General features: G+C 39.9%; 3 protein-coding genes across 3 annotated transcripts; 1 reads left to right on the forward strand and 2 right to left on the reverse strand.

The window, feature by feature from the left end:
- Window positions 1-2,780: 2,780 nt before the first annotated feature.
- Window positions 2,781-3,656, reverse strand: LOC309710166 (heat shock protein 30-like). The gene has a single exon (XM_082539417.1). The coding sequence runs from the start codon at window positions 3,527-3,529 to the stop codon at window positions 2,891-2,893; it is 639 nt and encodes a 212-aa protein (XP_082395543.1). The 5' UTR covers window positions 3,530-3,656; the 3' UTR covers window positions 2,781-2,890.
- Window positions 3,657-5,127: 1,471 nt separating this feature from the next.
- Window positions 5,128-6,195, reverse strand: LOC309711740 (heat shock protein 30-like). The gene has a single exon (XM_082542200.1). It carries the CDS (start codon window positions 5,850-5,852, stop codon window positions 5,208-5,210), a length of 645 nt encoding a protein of 214 aa, XP_082398326.1. The 5' UTR covers window positions 5,853-6,195; the 3' UTR covers window positions 5,128-5,207.
- Window positions 6,196-7,429: 1,234 nt separating this feature from the next.
- On the forward strand, window positions 7,430-13,666 carry stbd1 (starch binding domain 1). The gene is made up of 4 exons (XM_082539497.1): window positions 7,430-7,629; window positions 7,720-8,020; window positions 8,974-9,251; window positions 10,566-13,666. The coding sequence occupies exons 2-4, from the start codon at window positions 7,726-7,728 to the stop codon at window positions 12,492-12,494; spliced, it is 2,502 nt and encodes an 833-aa protein (XP_082395623.1). The 5' UTR covers window positions 7,430-7,629; window positions 7,720-7,725; the 3' UTR covers window positions 12,495-13,666.
- The last annotated feature ends 5,253 nt before the right edge of the window (window positions 13,667-18,919 follow it).

An 18,919-nucleotide genomic window follows, 5' to 3' on the forward strand; every position in this document is an offset into this window, starting at 1 on the left:
GAACAATACAAGGGAAAAGCACTAAAATTGCTTCATTGTTTTGGGTTAGTGCTTTAGCTAACATTAGAATTATTTCAAGGATGATGGGGGAGACAACCAGTGGGGGTTGGATGATGTGAAATTCAAGCATCTTTTTACAAGATAAAGTAAGATAATTCTGCTCATCATTAACATTATCACAAAAGAAGATTTCTTCTTCACAAGAATAAGAACAAAACATTTGCGTATTACAATTCATACTCTGGATCTACACTCAACAAAAATATAAACGCAACACCTTTGTTACTGCTCCCATTCCCCATGGGATGGACGTAGAGACCTAAAATTCATTCCAGATACACAATATAACCATCCCTCCCAAACAGTGGTCACAAATCAGTCCAAATGTGTGGTAGTGGGCACATCTGCTATATTGAGATAATCCATCCCACCTCACAGGTGTGCCACATCAGGATGCTGATCTGACATCATGAGTAGTGCACAGGTGTACCTCAGACTGCCCACAACAAAAGGCCACCCTGGAATGTGCAGTTTTGTCTCACAGCAAAATGCCACAGATGCCACAAGCAATGAGGACGCGTGCAATTGGCATGCTGACAGCAGGAATGTCAACCAGATCTGTCGCCCGTGCATTGAATGTTCATTTCTCAACCATAAGCCGTCTCCACAGGCGTTTCAGAGAATATGGCAGCACATCCAACCGGCCTCACAACCGCAGACCTCGTGTAACCACACCAGCCCAGGACCTCCACATCCAGCAGGTTCACCTCCAAGATCGTCTGAGACCAACCACCCAGACAGCTGCTGGAACAATTGGTTTGCACAACCAAACAATTTCTGCACAAACTGTCTCAGGGACGCTCAACTGCATGCCCGTCGTCCTCATCGGGGTCTTGACCTGACTCCAGCTCGTCGCCGTAACAGACTTGTGTGGGCAAATGCTCACATTCGATGGCGTCTGGCACGTTGGAGAGGTGTGCGCTTCACGGATGAATCATGGTTCACATTGTTCAGGGCAGATGGCAGCTGAGAATGTCCCAGTTCTTGCATGGCCAGCATACTCACCGGACATGTCACCCATTGAGCATGTTCGGGATGTGCTTGACCGGCGCATACGACAGCGTGTACCAGTTCCCACGAATATCCAACAACCTCGCACAGCCATTGAAGTGGAGTGGACCAACATTCCACAGGCCACAATTGACAGACTCCATGCGACGATGTGTTGCACTGCATGAGGCAAATGGTGGTCACACCAGATACTGACCGGTTCTGGGTCCCCAGACCCCCAATAGCCCAAAAAACTGCACATTCCAGGGTGGCCTTTTGTTGTGGGCAGTCTGAGGTACACCTGTGCACTACTCATGATGTCAGATCAGCATCCTGATGTGGCACACCTGTGAGGTGGGATGGATTATCTCAATATAGCAGATGTGCCCACTACCACACATTTGGACTGATTTGTGACCACTGTTTGGGAGGGATGGTTATATTGTGTATCTGGAATGAATTTTAGGTCTCTACGTCCATCCCATGGGGAATGGGAGCAGTAACAAAGGTGTTGCGTTTATATTTTTGTTGAGTGTACTTTTCAAGGTGATATGCTTCTTGATAATGGAGTCTAAAAAAGTGATCTAAGTACCTGTTCTCATACTTTAACACTCATAAAAAAAGGTCCTCCCATATGGATCACCCTGTGGTCAACTCAAAGATTTGTTTTGAAAACAAACTCCTCGTTGCACAGAGTGAGACAAGCCCAGTGGACATTATTGGTCTAAATGTGACATCTAGTGGATATTTCATTTCATTTCATTAAGTGCTTTTAAATCTAAACTACGAATCCTTGAGGCCAAGTCCATAACATGTAACTGTTTCAATTAGATTGATTGTCATTTTAACTGACTTTTTTATTCTTATTTGAATTTTATTTTTTATTTTATTTGTATTCTTTCACTTATTGTTGCATGTGTGTTGTTGCTGCCTGTGTTTGAGTAATTTCTGTAACTGTGAGACATCTGCTGCTGCCTATCTTGCCCAGGTCTCCCTTGAAAAAGAGGTTTTTAATCTCAATGGGATCTTCCTGGTTAAATAAAGGTTAATAAATAAATAAATAAAAAATATCAGGGTTTTATACTACTTATATATATAAGTAGTATATAAGTAATATGTAAGTGGTACAGGGTGGGCTTTTAATTTATTAATGATATCACCATGACAATACAAAAGTGCATGAGACAGTGAAATAAAGCATGAATAATTTTACATTGCTATAATAACATATGAACGACTAAAACTCAGTTAAAAAAGAAAAAAGTACAGACATTTTATATGTTGAACAGTTATATCCAAATCTATTTTACAATATCATCAACATTAATGTTTTCAGCTTAGTGCTGTGTGTTGCTCTGAGTTTCTGTCCTGCTGATGTTTATTTTTAAAATAAAGACGTTTATTCTAAGGCCAAAATCTCACTTTAAGAAATATGTAAAAATTTTACAGTCTTTTACTTTTCGTTGACTCTTTCTAGTTAAACATAGAATCCATCTACATACTTGTTTCTGACTGTCTGTAAACTCAGTTCTATTGAAAGTTTAGAATGCTAAACATGCGCAGCAATTGTCCAAAATGGAAACAATAGTGGTTATTTAACATTTTCCTACTTTCAGTGAAAACAGTTTTATTTTTAAAGGTTTATAATATAAAATAATTATGTGAGTAAAAATTTTATTTTATTTTTGAAGCATTATTATGAACAAAAGAGTAAACCATGGTTTACCTTGGTTACCCCATGGTAATACATTTAATAAAAGCAGTTAAAAGAGAAAGTGGATTCATATTTTAAAAAAAAATTACATTAAAATGTTTCATTTGACACTGGTATAAACAACAATCAGTCCATGTTTTCAGGTTTGTCCTGTGTGCTGCTGTGTGTCTCTGTCCTGCTGTCTTCTGCCTGTGAACACACACTCTGCTGTGCTTTGTCCTCTGAGCTCCTCTTGATAGTCAGCTCTCTCTCAGCCTCTTCAACACACGGAGCTTTGGCTGCCTGGATGTGGAGCTTCCCATCTGGAGACAGGTGGCACGTGATGGTTTGAGGGTTCAGTCCTTCAGGCAGATCAAACTCCTGTCTGAACTCCTGCAGTCTGTAAGAGTACGAGCCTTTCCCATCCTCCTGCTTCTTCTCTGTCTTGCCACTGACTCTCAGCTTCCTGCCCACCTGCCTGACAGACAGCTCCTCTGGGGAAAAGCCTCGAGTGTCCAGCATCAGAGCAAACTTGTCTCCCTCTTTCTCCAGCTGGACGGCAACTGGCTGCACAGCCATGCTGCTTTGGAAAGGATCTGTCTCCTCCAGGATCCTGTGTTGAAGTTTATCCATCAGCTCCAGACTGCTGCACAGCTCCTGTAGGTTTCTCTGCAGGAGATCCTGCTGGTAGAAGAGAGGCTTGATCTCTGGCCACAGACTGCGCACAGGCCAGTAGAAGTCCATGAATGGACTGAGTGCAGACTGGACTCCATGAGAGCACAGCATCTTCAGTGGGTTTAGTGTTGAGTCCTCTTCTTGTGAGATGAAACACTGTTCAGGTGTCTGTTGTCTTCTTGGTGTTGCTTGTCTTGCTTTCTGTCTCAGCAGTGAGACTGTCCCAGTTTATATATACTAAGTGGAGGAGTTCCAGAGTCTTCAGGAATGTTCTGGTCTTTGCCACAGATCTCCACTGGGTGGAGCTGTTTCCCAGGAACAGAACCTCACTTTTGCTGCTGGAAAAACTTAAATCCCCATCCATGACTTGAAATATGTACTATTTTTCCCCCAAATTTTCATTTGCTTTGACTGAGAAGAAAAACTATATCTACTAAACAAATATCTGATTCATGCTGATGAAAGACGAGCAGGAAATTGACCTCTTCTTCCTCAGCCCTCAACCTGCTCTCACCAAGACTGAAAAATACAAAAAATAAACTAAAGAACAAAACTCCGCATTACTTGAGAAGTATAATATAATACAATATTTACTGGAATATCCATTCTAACCATATATGCAGTGAATTTGTTTTTAACAAGTCCATTGATTTAAATACGAATTTAAATGCAAACATTGGAGGTAAGCCTTAGATGTACACCATTTCCCCAGAAGGGGTCCAGAATCTTCAGGAATGTTCTGGTCTTTGCCACAGATCTCCACTGGGTGGAGCTGTTTCACAGAACTTCTGACGTCACTTGTGAACTGAATGCACTTCATGTCTGATGTGAAAAGCTATTTGTCTACTGATCAAAAAATGTTTGGGTTCATGCTGATATTTTTTAAACACTAGTTCAAATCAATTTTATAATCCAAAACATATTATTAAAATCAAATAACATAAACTCCAAATTCTAAGAATGTGTAGAGAAACAGGTGAACATGTTTCAACATATAGCCATTACCACATATATCCACTAGGATGGGTTGTTTCTCAAGAGTGCCGAGTTCACTTAATAATTCTTAATAAGAATATGTTTTTGCAAATGTGTTTTGCTAACTTCAAATAGCATGATGTTAGTAATTATCACATGTGCAGTATATAATTGTTGTTAAATTATATGGTGAAATAGTCTGGCTTGTAAAATATTTGCTCAATTTATCAATACTTGGTACATTCTTCATGTTTGTTTGAAGGCTGTAACTTTCATTTGTTTAATAGATTACTGGAAATTGAAAAGCAACACACACACACAGAACTTGTGGAAACTAATTGCGCAGTATTTGATTTTTCTTACTTGTGAACTGAATGTTCTGTTGTTCACTTTGACATCGAGTGTTGTCACATTTTTGGAACAGACAATAAGATTGCATGAACTACTCTGAAACCACCTGGTCTATGAAGTGTTAACTCAGATAAAGCCAGGAGCTCATTCATCAAACCCAGATGGTGTTGAATTAAACAACAGTTTTCAGTCTGAACTACCAAATTCAATTTGTCCTCATTTGTTTCTATTTTTAAAAGCCATAAAGTTTAGAATTTTAGAGCTGGAGAACTTGGATGCATGGATCACAGGACCTCAATAAAACTCCTTCTATCCTCCTCTGTGCTTTCTTTCTTTCTTTTTTTTTAATGTAGGACTTAGAAAGAAAGACACAGAAAACATAGTTAAGCTTTGATAACATTTATTTCTCAACACATGAAAACTGAATGAATATCAATACAAAAACATTTATTTTACATTGGTATCATTTCATATCCATGTTTTCAGGTTTGTCCTGTGTGCTGCTGTGTGTCTCTGTCCTGCTGTCTTCTGCCTGTGAACACACACTCTGCTGTGCTTTGTCCTCTGAGCTCCTCTTGATAGTCAGCTCTCTCTCAGCCTCTTCAACACACGGAGCTTTGGCTGCCTGGATGTGGAGCTTCCCATCTGGAGACAGGTGGCACGTGATGGTTTGAGGGTTCAGTCCTTCAGGCAGATCAAACTCCTGTCTGAACTCCTGCAGTCTGTAAGAGTACGAGCCTTTCCCATCCTCCTGCTTCTTCTCTGTCTTGCCACTGACTCTCAGCTTCCTGCCCACTTGCCTGACAGACAGCTCCTCTGGGGAAAAGCCTCGAGTGTCCAGCATCAGAGCAAACTTGTCTCCCTCTTTCTCCAGCTGGACGGCAACTGGCTGCACAGCCATGCTGCTTTGGAAAGGATCTGTCTCCTCCAGGATCCTGTGTTGAAGTTTATCCATCAGCTCCAGACTGCTGCACAGCTCCTGTAGGTTTCTCTGCAGGAGATCCTGCTGGTAGAAGAGAGGCTTGATCTCTGGCCACAGACTGCGCACAGGCCAGTAGAAGTCCATGAATGGACTGAGTGCAGACTGGACTCCATGAGAGCACAGCATCTTCAGTGGGTTTAGTGTTGAGTCCTCTTCTTGTGAGATGAAACACTGTTCAGGTGTCTGTTGTCTTCTTGGTGTTGCTTGTCTTGCTTTCTGTCTCAGCAGTGAGACTGTCCCAGTTTATATATACTAAGTGGAGGAGTTCCAGAGTCTTCGGGAACTTTCCTGCATTTGCCACAGATCTCCACATGATGGAGCTGTTTCCCAGGAGTGCTTACTTTACTCAGTCTTTCCTGTTCCATCAGGAAGTTTGCTACTAGAATTAATTTCCTGACAGTGCAGAAGTGGTTTGGGATGAACTTCCAATTGCTCCTGGGTGGTTGGGGCTCGGTGTACCAGAGTATAAAAAATAAAATAAATAAATAAAAAATAAATAAAAAATAAACGTCATCTTTGAAACCACTTATTTTGTTTGTAAAACAAGTTCTCATACAGGTAGACTGGATTATATCATAGCTCATTACATTTCTCACAGTTTAATAACAGACAAACAGTCTCAGCAGGTTAAGCTCATGAACGGTTTTACCAGTGAAAGTAATTATTAGCTGTAGTGTGAATGATAATTTTGAACAATATTTGAAGTACAAATAAACTGACATTAAACATGATTAAATGCATCTTTGAATCATTGTTATTTTATGCTTGAATGTTTGCACAAATTTCTTCAAATGAATGAATGAAAGTGAATTTAAAATAAAAAGACTTATTGAACTTCTATAAATAACAATGTCCTTTGTATGTTTGTATGTTTAATTTTTCATGTCTTTGTGGATTGCATACTGAGCTGATGTCTCTGTGTTTACAGTTACTCATATTTTAAAATTAAGGCTCCTATTTTGAAAACAGTTGATGTATGCTGAAAAGAAAACTCGACCAGAAACACATTTAAGTGAATCATTCATTATTGGTTTGAATTTCATTTTTTTATACTTTACATTCATTCTCAATTACTGCAAATCAAATGAAAGATCAATTTAATGAAATCTTTCTTTCATTTTGACTTGAAAATAAAATGTTATAACAATTTGGATTGAATATATGCTTAAGCACAAGTTAAAAACGGTTTGGCAAAAGTGGATAAAAATGTAAGAAATTAGTATTTCTTGGATTCATATTTCACATATTTCACAAAATATGAATCCATAGGCGACGGCAGAAAAAATATCCAGGTTTCCTGTAGTTTCAGATCATTTCTCCATTTCTCCACTAGGTGTAGCTGCTACTCTAGTTTTTTTTAAATATAATAACGTTGTTTTTTGTTTTGTTTTTAAATAGACCACCATATTTATATAATTTTGTACGTTATATATATATATATATATATATATATATATATATATATATATATATATATATATATATATAGTCACCTTATCGGTTATTTGATGTACCAGTTCGTGGTTTTATTACCATTAGGTAACAACTATAACGTTACACAGAACACGGCTATTTTTGGTCACTGGTGATGTCGTGTAACAACATCAATAACGTTGGCCTGCATGAAGGAGAAATATTATTAAATACAGACCCAGGCTTTCTACATAGTCTCATCAAATAATATTGAGTCCCCGCCAGTGGTACTAAATCCTATCAGCCCACCCCGTCATGTCCGTTTTCAAGTGTGCTGCGATGAACGTGTGCAGTGGTTCGTCAGCGTTTTATCAATGAATTCTGCGCTCCCGTGATCCAATCAGCCAATGAACAGCTCGCACCTGCAGCCGTTCACAGCTTGGTAGCTTCAAGAGGTCACTACACTTTGAAACGTGGAAGGGAGAGCGTGGTGAGTTTTTAAACAGCGACAGCATTCAGCAGGGCCTTTAAACCGATATTAGAGCAGAACGGCTCATTCTTCTTCTCCTTTTAATTACAGATTGTAATGCCGGTGAAAAATAGCAACACCGTGGGTTTGGAGAGACGCGTGGATCTGGCCTCGCTTTTCTGTATGATCGGGCGGCACGGCCCAGCCGTGGCTCTGGCCGTGATAGCCATGGTGTCCATGGTGGCAGGTTTCATCATCTACCGAACAGTGAGGGGGAAGCGGAGAAAGGCCACAGCCGGAGCCACAAGCACCGACAGTGACAGCAGGGACGCCGGAGCGGAGACGCTTATACCGCCGGATCAGGAGCCGGAGCCGAGCCCGGAGGTTTTGCGCATCACGGCGGACTCAACAGGTACAGATTCGGATGAAACGTTAAAACCTGCGAGCTGCTGCAGTTTACTAGTGCGGGAATTTACGTATAACTTAATCTATATTATTATTTCGTAGCTTTGGTGGTAGATTCAGCTTAAGCTGCGTGCGCACAGACGTCAAAACCGAGCGTACTCCCCTTTCTTTCTGAAATACAACACTTTAAGCAGCCCATAATGGACTACAGCTCACAGTATACTGGTGTCTAGCCTTGTCACAGTCACGGCAAAAGATTAGCTCTAAAATATCAGGCAGATGTCCAAAAACAGACTTTTTATTTATTATTATTATTATTATTATTATTATTGAAAAAGGCTCCTCAAACATTGTTGCATTAGTAGCTTAAAGTAAGATGACAACCTTGGAGGTCTCGCCTGTTATATGAATTGTTCCTGCAGGAACAATGCAAAGTGTCTTTAATTACTTTCAGTGTTTGTTTGAAGCACCATGATATCTCAAAATGAATGGGCACAAGAAATGTAGCTAGAACAAGTCTGCGTATTAACATTTGATACAAACACTCAAACTGAAATACAATTGACTGAGGCTTTGCAAGAGGTTATGGCTAAAGAACTGTGCTGATTACTTTTAAGTGTTTATTTCATGAAGAATGGAAAATTGATAAGTTCCAGCAATGAATGAATACATAAATAAATAATCATCTTGCCTGATTTATGTCTGATCGTTAAGAAACTTGTCAAGTACAAGCTACTCATCCTGTCAAATATTAATAGACCATTTTAATAAAATGACTGCCAGTGATTAGTAATGACTTTAATTTTTAAGAGTGCTGTAATTTGGGTCACTTCTCATCTACTCTGACTAAAATGTATGAAGTGATCTAGATTATGCAAGTCAGATTCAGTACATTTTAGAAATAAATCAAAATAAACTTAATATTCAGCGTATTTGTGTGTCTTTCTCCTGATGTCATAGTTGTGAAAGCTGAAGGCTGTTTAGATGTGGAGGAGGATACTGCTCTTAACATCAGGCATCGACGTCTCACTGCTGAGAAAAAAACGCAGCCTCACCGTCAACCCAAAAGTGACTCTGTACAAGACAACAAGCACAGTGCTTCAGTGCAGCAGGTAGCCGAGCTGCATGCAGAGGAGGAAGACAAAGGTGCTGAAATTGATGTGGAAACTGATGGCACAAATGGCACTATGGAGGAAGGTGAAAATAAGGTGATACAGAGCCACAAAGAAGAACTGAAGGTAAGCGGTTATCTTTACAAATTGCATATTTTGCCACAATTAAATTCACTTTTGGTAAATGAATGATTGTCTTGGAGTACAACTGATTGTGAAATTTTGCCATGGCACATGTATTCTATTGTTCAGTTACCCTTCTGTCTAGATCCCAACAACAGCAGGCACCATTGATTAGAAACCCAGCAGCTAATGACAATGAAAGTTGGCTACCAGTGGGTGGTGAAATAATGTTCAAGGTCTTGAACCCTTACGTTATCACCAACCCATTATTGGTTGTTTTTACTGAATGTGAGTTATTGGGGTCTGAAAACAATCAGGATTTTTTTTTTTTTTTAAGTGAAAGTCAAACAGATTTAAAGAAGTTAAACTCCAACTTCAGCATGAACACTAATATTGCTTCAGCTTTTCTGGATTTGTAGTCATTTGTTCCCAAAGGCAAAATAACCACTGATTCAGCTTTAATGCAATTATGCCTGTTTTGCTTAGATGGCTTTACATCTAATCTATCTTTGCTCTGTATTGGTCAAAAGCTGGGAAGTGGTTAGCTTGGCTAAAGTGATGGTGTGACTTGGCAGTCATTTTGAATGTTTTGGGGTTTTGTTTTTCCCTTCGGTAAAGCCCATATCTGAATGTCTCAGCTCACCAGCATTTTCTGTGGTTGAGCATAAAGACCACATGCATAGATTCCCCAATGACGGGCAATTTTAAACAAAAACAAAACGGGGAGGGAACGCGCACACATTTTGACTTTGCCCCAAAACATTGCTTGTAAAGCATTTCAAAACATTCTGGCTTCATTATTGGATTAATCAAGAGTGCAAACATAAACAGCTTTACCGCACATGATTAGCTAATGTTTCATGCTTGGATTGTTTAGCTCTTTGGGTGGAGTCTCAGAGGTTAGTTTAGGGCAGGGGTGGGCAATTCCAGGCCCCGAGGGCCGGTGTCCTGCAGGTTTTAGATCTCACCTTGGGTCAACACACCTGAATCGCATAATTAGTTCATTACCAGGCCTCTGGAGAACTTCAGGACATGTTGAGCTAATTTATCAATTTAAATCAGCTGTGTTGGTTCAAGGACACATCTAAAACCTGCAGGGACACCGGCCCTCGGGCCTGGAATTGCCCACCCCTGGTTTAGGGCAAAGACTTGCAATGGGGAAATGAGTGACTTGATAAAATCTCTGTATCTCTATGTAGTTTACATATTACATAATGCTAGTTTGGTGGTGGTCTTTAATCCTTCATATTTTTCTAACTATTGTGTGACTAAAACATTAAGACCTAAAGATTAAACGTATGTATTTTATGCATCTAGGTACTACAAGAAAAAGGCCAAGAGGATGATGTGCCTACTGAAATGGAATTGTCGAATAAGGAGGCCAGTCAAGAGGAGGAAAACCTTCTGGACATTTCAAAGAGCACAGCGGCCAACTTGGAAGAACCAATTGTTCATATTGAAGACGTACCTGTTCCTTCCATCTGTTATTTCAAAGAAGAGAATCTTCAAGGTGTCACTGATTTCTCTAATGATTATAGCAACAATCACCATTTTCCAGAAGAAGAAAAGAAAAGTGGTGGTGAGGAGGCAGAAGAGGAGTTGGTAGATGACCAACTGACTTCTCAACAAGCCGGGATCAGCTCCACAGTGTTTGTTGAAGTAACCAAGCTACAGGGCCAGTGTCATGAGGTGATGCTATCCTTTCAACAAAATGCAGATGAAGACAATGTGAGTGATTCAACAGATATAAACTTCAACAGTCACCTGCTACAATTGGCTGAACAAAACAATGAAAGTGAGCTTGCCTGCAATCAAGACAGTGATGTAAAAGAGGAAGTACCCACTGAGGACATTGCCTCACGTGATGAAGAAAGTAATCCTTCAAGTGTAGTGCTGGACCACACCCTGCTCTGTTTGAACCATATGATCGAACCTGAAAACGCTGATAATGGTGATTCTAGCAGTGTAGCCAATGATGCAAAGGCCCAAATCTCTGGCATTGGGGAAATCTCCAGCTTGTCATCAGATCAACAGCAACTGCAAAGCAACATAAATGAAGATGACATTTCCCAAGCTCTGGGAGTCACCAGTGGGGCTGCTCCTGTCACATCTGAAGACGGTAAACTTCCTGTACTTCAGATTCCACTGCCGTCTTTTGAGCAAAGTGAGCCGACTTGGTCATCTTCTGGTCTTGGTGGTGAGAGTGGAATTTCAAGCATGACTGTCAGCCCTGATTTGCCAGACGTTATCAGTGAATATGAAATGCCAACTGAAAATGTGGCTCTCACAGTAAAAGATGATGCACAGTTCAAAGAGCACACTGAGGCTCAGAATGGCCTCCTTGATGATGAGGCTCGATCTGCCATGAATGAAGATCTAGCAAATGTGATATCCAGATCTTACCCATCATATTTTTCCCAGCAGACCCTCGGTGAGCAAATTGACTGGGCTAATGACAGTTCTTTAGCAGCCAATGAAGACATATTGGGACATGAAATTGAGGATCGCTACTATAGAGAGATGGAACAGGCTATAGAGCAGATGGCAGCCAATGTTACTAGCTTAACCGATGAGCTCGCAGTGAAAACAGACATGAAGGCTGATATCAAGGTTGTTGAAATCAATCAGAAGATGGAAAGGGCAGAGAAGGAGGAAGAGGACTATGAAAAGACTGAAATCAGTATCATGGAGGCAACTATGGACAATAATGAATGGATCACAGATGGAAACTACCAAGTTCTTCCCTGGATGAACCAGTCTGTCCCTCCTTTTGCCCAAAACCACACACAACTTGAGCCAGTTTCTACTGAAGCTGACCATCCAGGTGCTTCTGTCACAGATGCTACTTGTATAGATGCATCTCTGTCCTTGAATGATGTGAAACAGGCTATCCCGCTTTCCCCTGTTCATGAAAATGGCAAAAAGGTTGTGGCAGTCCAGCCCATGTCCCAGAATGTCAATGTGACTTTCCGCATCCATTATCTCACCCACTCACCACACCAGAAGGTGGCCATCACAGGGAGCCAGCAAGAGCTGGGGAACTGGAAGAAATTCATCCTGCTCGAGAGAGCAGAGGATGGGAATTGGGCCACTGTTGTCAGCCTGCCTGCAGAGAGTATCGTGGAGTGGAAGTTTGTGGTGATGGACAAGGGTGAGGTGTGCCGTTGGGAAGAATGTGGAAACCGCCTCCTGGATACAGGCTACGGAGACGACCTGCTTGTGCACAAATGGTGGGGATTATTGTAAACGATTTGTTGAAAAGGCTGCAGTTTGAGATTAGCAGGTGCACCAGGCGTTCAAACTGTGTTCACGACCAGGTAAAGTTGTGTTTATGTTTGTCAGTAAATTGATAAAACATTATGATTAAATTTGGGGCAGTTAAGTTTGGGTTCAAACTGGGCTAATTTTGGTTGAAAGCAACTGTTTCTACTTGATACAGATTGCAAATTTCCAATTTTATAGCAAAAACAATAAATGATCTTTTAGTGTTAAATTCATTAGTCTATTGAAGTGAAATGCTCTTGAACTTTTTTTTTTCTTATTATTTGTACAAGCAAAAACGTCAAACTTGAGCCTTGCGGTGTCTTTGTTTCCCACATGCCAGTTCCCCCGAGAATGGCTTTGACTTCTGCAGTTTTAAATCATTTAAACATCATTTTACTAATATAAGACTTGGAAGCATGAAATTTCAACCAGATTTATTCTAGTATAAACCTAGATGCAGTATACAGGTGACGGAAACTTCCAGCAACACAATTCCCTGACAGACTAGCTCTTATAAAACCTCTGATGGGACCTTCTAATAGCCAGTAATTAGGCATGCGTTTTCAGGGACTGGGAAATATTTTGATCAAAACACTGAACCATTACACAAGATGGCTTGATTCCCCTTTTACAATACCACTGATTATGCAAACTACTCCTCCTTAACAGGATGATTTAATGCAAGCGTAAATGAAGAGATTACTGTCCATATGCTGCTTGAATATGCCTGTCTATAAGGATAAATGCACATAATTAAATTTTACTAAAGCAATAAATACAGCAATAATTGTTACGTACGATCGTTGTTACATCAGGTACTCTTAATGCGTTTACCACTAAACTGTGATGGTTGTAACTTCAATGCTGCTTTTATCTCATGGGACTATTTGCATGCAAGACAGTCCCATTGTTGTTAATAAATGTGCCTTGTGAAAATGATTTTCTACTGTGTTGTAATGCATCAAACGTGTCTTTTGAATAATTTGATTAGCTACTTAAGAGAAAATTATTCACTAGTTATTTGGTTCTTAATCGTGTAGTGTATATAGCCTTTGTGTCTCAGATTCTATCATTGTATCCTGATATGAAATATTGTGATGATGCTACTTAATGTTGGTTATTGTGGAGATGGTTATTAAATAAACGAATCTTAAATCTCATTCCTGAATGTTTCTTAAGCATGTAAATTTATTCAAAACTCTTTAAATGCTTTAATACACATTTAAGAAAATAGTGCCTTAAGCACTACATTTGAAGAACACTATTTTATTTATTTTAACAAAGAGCTAACATATGAGGATATGTTTTGCTGTCTGCTAATCATTTACAGCAGTTGCAACAGACCAAACCAGATGCAGTTGGTTTTTGAAGTTATTGCACCAAAAAAAAACCTTTCAACTTTCAGACCACCCATTTTCTTTTTTCTTTTTTTTTTCTTTTTTTTTTTTTTTTTTTTTTTGGAACCATTGGCAAAGACTGTGACCTTGTTTTGAGTCCAGCTGGCACAGAGGTGTCTCATGCAGTGGAAAGCATCGTTAGCGGGGATATTTTCATGCCAGCTTGTCAGCTCAATTCAGCAGTGAGCTGAAGGTGACTCTGCTCTATCTGGAAAGAAATGTTTTTGATCTTCTGGTCTAGGAATTGTGGCTGGTGACCAATCTGCCTATAATACAGGCCAAAATGCAGTCCTGTTAGTTACCTATTCTGTGCAGCAGAATTGATGTTTTGTGAAATAATCTAACAGTATGAAATTATATGTAAGCACTGAAATTTAAAATGCAGTACAGAAGCAATGCCCCCCCTTCAGTCATTTAATTAGATTTTAAGTGCTCATTTAATTGTCAAATCAAACTCAGAGTAAGTCATGCAGAAAAATTGCTCACAAAAGATTTAAAACAATTATTCTCATTAGCACAGAGTTTAATGTGATTGGAAAGGAAGCCATCAAAAAGCTCAAATTCCAATCTTACAATCACGAGAACTTGCTTTGCTCCATCCACTTGTACAGTTCACATTTCATAGACATTTACATTTGGATAGCTCATGTCAGTCCAAAGTGATTATTACTTAATGTTGGCTTGGGTATTGAACCTTTGCAGAGTTAACATCATGTTCATCATATTTAAGCAATACCTTCTTTGACCCACTGAAAATGAGATCAATAGGACTCTGCCCAGCTCTAAGTCACGTGATTTCTGTTGTCTTCTATTTCAAAAGGGAAACCTTTGCCTCTTTGACCCAAATTTACCAGAAGATGTATTCATACTGCACAGACTCTAGGTTTACATTGATGTAGACATGTAGTAAAAGTGGAAGGAAAAATTATCTTTAAGTTAAACCTTTTGCAAATAAATGAGATACATTTTACAACATGCACAATTTTGGAGCACACTCCCTCACTTGTGCTAACATGCCAGCTGGGGGTTGGAGTACCTTTTATTGTTAAGGCTAATCCTTTATTTAGATACAAGGCTTGCAAGTGACACCACTTAAGCCAGGGGTGTCCAACTCCAGGCCTCAAGGGCTAGTGTCCTGCAGGTTTTAGATATCACCCTGGGTTAAAACACACCTGAATCAATTAGTTTATTACCAGGCCTCTGGGAAAACTTCAAGACATGTTGAGGAGGTGATTTAGCCATTTAAATCAGCTGTGGTGGATCAAGGACACATCTAAAACCTGCAGGACACCAGCCCTTGAGGCCTGGAGTTGGACACCCTTGACTTAAGCTCTTCTTATAGATAACTCATTTCAGATCTTTCTGTCTCTACATGAGCCTCTATACTCACCTGCTGTGAGTATCAGTATTTGTCAAATAGCTAAACACTTCAGCCACCATTAAACTGTTGTTTGAGCTCCTGTAAGGCTGGTGTCTTAACACTGAGTCACCAGTCTAATCTGGAAACAATTTCAGGCTCTTAACATATTTAGACTGCCTAGACTGAACAAAGCCTTCAAATCAACAGTCTCAAATGGTTAGTCAGCTGTTATATTTATGTTCCCCTGTGAAGTATATTCATGTGCTCTGGATGGGGAATGACCTGCAGGGTTACAGTCCAACCAGTTGAACGTAGTTTTACTGAACCCCCAATCACATAAAGTGATTTCTTTAGTTCAGAATTTACTGATCCCACTTTCTTGAATACACTAGAGATGATTTCAGATGGTTTCTTTCCACGATTAAAGCATTTGAAAATCAGTGTGTTTTAAATACACAGCCTTCAGACCTGAACAGCATTGACTCTGAAATAACAGAAGTACGTAAAAAGCTGATTTAAACCACAACAATACCACAGATTTGAATCCGTGGTATTGCTCAGCAAAGCTCAGCAATTTTTAAAATATAAATGCCATAACCATATTGATTCTTGAGTATGATAGCAAAGAACACTCAGAAATTCAGATATGCTTGGTTTGTCTTAAGCGAATATGTCTTCAGACACTTAAAAGTTGTTCTTAACATAAACCAGAGCACTGTCTCCTTGGCTCTACCACATAACAATTCTTAGTTCAAGTTGGACTGCCAAGTGTGAAATTCTTTCTCTTGAATTTCAGACTGTCTCTTCTTACAGAAGCCAACCAGTAAGACGGGGGGGTTGTATGCAGGTGTCTGTTCTGTTTTTATAACTCACTGTTTTTAACAAATTCTTTGAATGTATGTATTTTCCCTTCACTCCACTTTCTTTTCTTTCCTCCATTTTAGACCATTTTAAACCAGCACTGTTGGCTATGTCTGGCTCAATAAATATTAATGGGGTAAAGGATTTACCCTGCTTCTTTTGATGCTTTATGTGGAGCAGGGAAATTATTTTACTGCTATTGTTAAATTATCATCATTATTACCATTGCATTAATAATATAATCTGGAGTTTATATTGCGTTTAGAGGTTTAAACAGTGTGTCTTTCAGAAAGGCTAAAAGTAACAGGACAGGAAACAGGCTTGGAGAGTTTTGCAGAAGTGAAAGTTATTTTGAGCAGCAGGCTAAGACGAGGCTTTAACAATGTAACAGATAGCTTTAAGAAGGCCTTAAGATGTTATGCATACAGTTATTATGTTGACCTTGTATTTCAGATGCAGTTATGACTATTTTATACACAATGCATATCTGTGCTTATTAAAGAGTTGGAGCTCGGTCAATTAATTGGGGGTTGGAAGCTTTGTTCGGCGCGATGTCCGGACAATCTATTGTGCAAGTGACTTGGAGCCATAGAAGGAATTGCAATACATGCTTACAAAACACTTATATCAGGTCATTTCATATTAAGGTTTTAGTAGAAGTTCTTGGTTAAAACATTTATTTAGTAGAAGACATACATATAGTCTCAGTGAGCCTCTGGTCTGGTGAAAGGTCAGAAGTGCAACAGGTGAATTGAGAAAGAGCATGTGAGGTCGTGACACACACACATGAGTTAGATTTATTTAGAGGAGAGATTAGTCATGTCTCGGTAAAAGAGGAACCGTCCTTGTTGTCTCGGCAAGAAAGAGGAACAATTCACTTTAAGACAAGAACGGAAAGTACCAGCCATGAAAATAGAAGATGATCTTCTGGGTTAAAAGTCATTGTGGTGTTGATCTGATCTATGTATAAAATGTATCTGTGACGCATGAAGGGGCGTCAGTAAATCAAACCCTGATGCTATAAAATATCTGTTCATGCTTTGATTAAGTCGAGGACTACTGGCTGTCTGCGTACAGAGTGTCTTCCCACACGTGTGTTCATTAAAATCATTGTTGGACCAAGAGCTTCTGGACCATGGGTGGTTTGTACTCTCCCTCCTCAATTTTGAACCTTAACATTTACTACTGTTTTTTATTATTCTTACGTGATTATTTAAAGATATGGGATGAAGGGTCAATTTCTAAGTTATTCCAAAATGTAAGAATGACCAAGTTAATAGTCATAGTGCCATGTCATAGTTAGGGTGTGCCATACATGCAGGCTATTAATAATATAACATGCAAGAGCTTCTCCCTGCTCTGTACAGTGAGATCCTCCGATGACCTTCACTGGACTGTCAAGCATGCTGGCTGCGCTGCATGGCCACGAAAGGAGGAGCAGTCAGTGTGGGTTAAAGTGGAAAGGAAGGAAGCTACATGAGCAGAGTTTTATCAGTGTAATACAAACTGATTTCCAGTGTTAAAATACAATTTAACATGGAGACTTTCAAAAGATTTTAATTTATTCGTCATGTCTTCACTCAGTGGCTTTAATAATTATTTTATTGGCCTACATGTTTCTTGTCTACTTATTTTTGGTCTTCTATGCAGTCCCTCGGTTTCTATGTTTAAAAAGAAATGCACTGCTCCATAAAGCCCCAGGCAGTACAAACTGACCTGTTTCTTTATAAGCCAACTAAAAGCTCTTCTGGATCTGTGCCACACTGGAACAGCCCTCTGTCAGTGAGGTCGTTGCTCGCCGTCTCAGAGGACACTGCAGTTGTGAGATGAATGCAGCTGTGTTTGTGTACAATGGGAAGTGTTAGTGAAATACGTGATTGTGAGGGATGTTACGTCCCTCTGCAGCTTTTAATCGTCTCAGTGTTTTCAGCTGGTGCTAATTGGCCACACCTAGTCAGGTGTGGATAAAAGCATACCTGAGGCAAGCTTTCCGGCAGTGCACTAGTCTTTGCCTTGGTGGCACCAGCCATTTTAGCCAACCTGGTTTTCCATTTTAGGATGAAACCTCTTCTCACCCACACTCTGTTATTCATCTCCTTTTTTTTTATGTTGCGGCTTTTGAGCCGGGTCGTAACATAAGTGGGGGCTCGTCCGGGATATTTGGACATTTTAGTGGAGACTGAATGTCAGTTTGTTTTGCTTTTAAGTGGGTGAGTGATGGTGTTCACTGTAATTGTGCAAACTCCCTTTAGTTAGTGTGTTTCAGCTGGGTGGCTGTGCTGCCCTTCCATCGAAGCACTTGTTTGTTGTTTTGCTTTATTGTTTTAGTTTATTGTTTTTGGTGGTTATCCTGGGTGGGGGTACGCTTCAGAGTTTGGTAGGAGACTATATCTCTGGTCTGCTGCCTGCTCTCGAGTTCGCGTTTAAAGTTGCCTCGAGCCTGGTACACCACTGAAGACTAGGGTAGGAAAAGTAAGGGTTTTGTTGTTTTTAGTGTTTTAGGCTGGGAGTTGCACATAGAAAATCAGTGGCACCAAACTTGGTAGGAGGTTTGAGACCATTCTTGATTATGGTCTGTAGCTGAGGCAGGTAGGCTGTTTTTAAGTTGGCATTGTGTGCACACCCTGTGTGTGCATATGTCAGTGTGGATGGATGCTAATGAGATCCTTGTGAGGTCAGTGTTTTGTGCTGTGACCTTTAGTGTTGTGGGGAATATGGCTATTTTGTTGGATCACTTTTGTGAGTGTTGTTGGCCAGGTGATGGCAATAACACTGTGGGCTGCTGAGCC

This window comes from Aulonocara stuartgranti (genome assembly GCF_965226115.1).
Source record: "Aulonocara stuartgranti genome assembly, chromosome: 7".
In the NCBI taxonomy this organism is placed as follows: Eukaryota; Metazoa; Chordata; class Actinopteri; order Cichliformes; family Cichlidae; genus Aulonocara; species Aulonocara stuartgranti.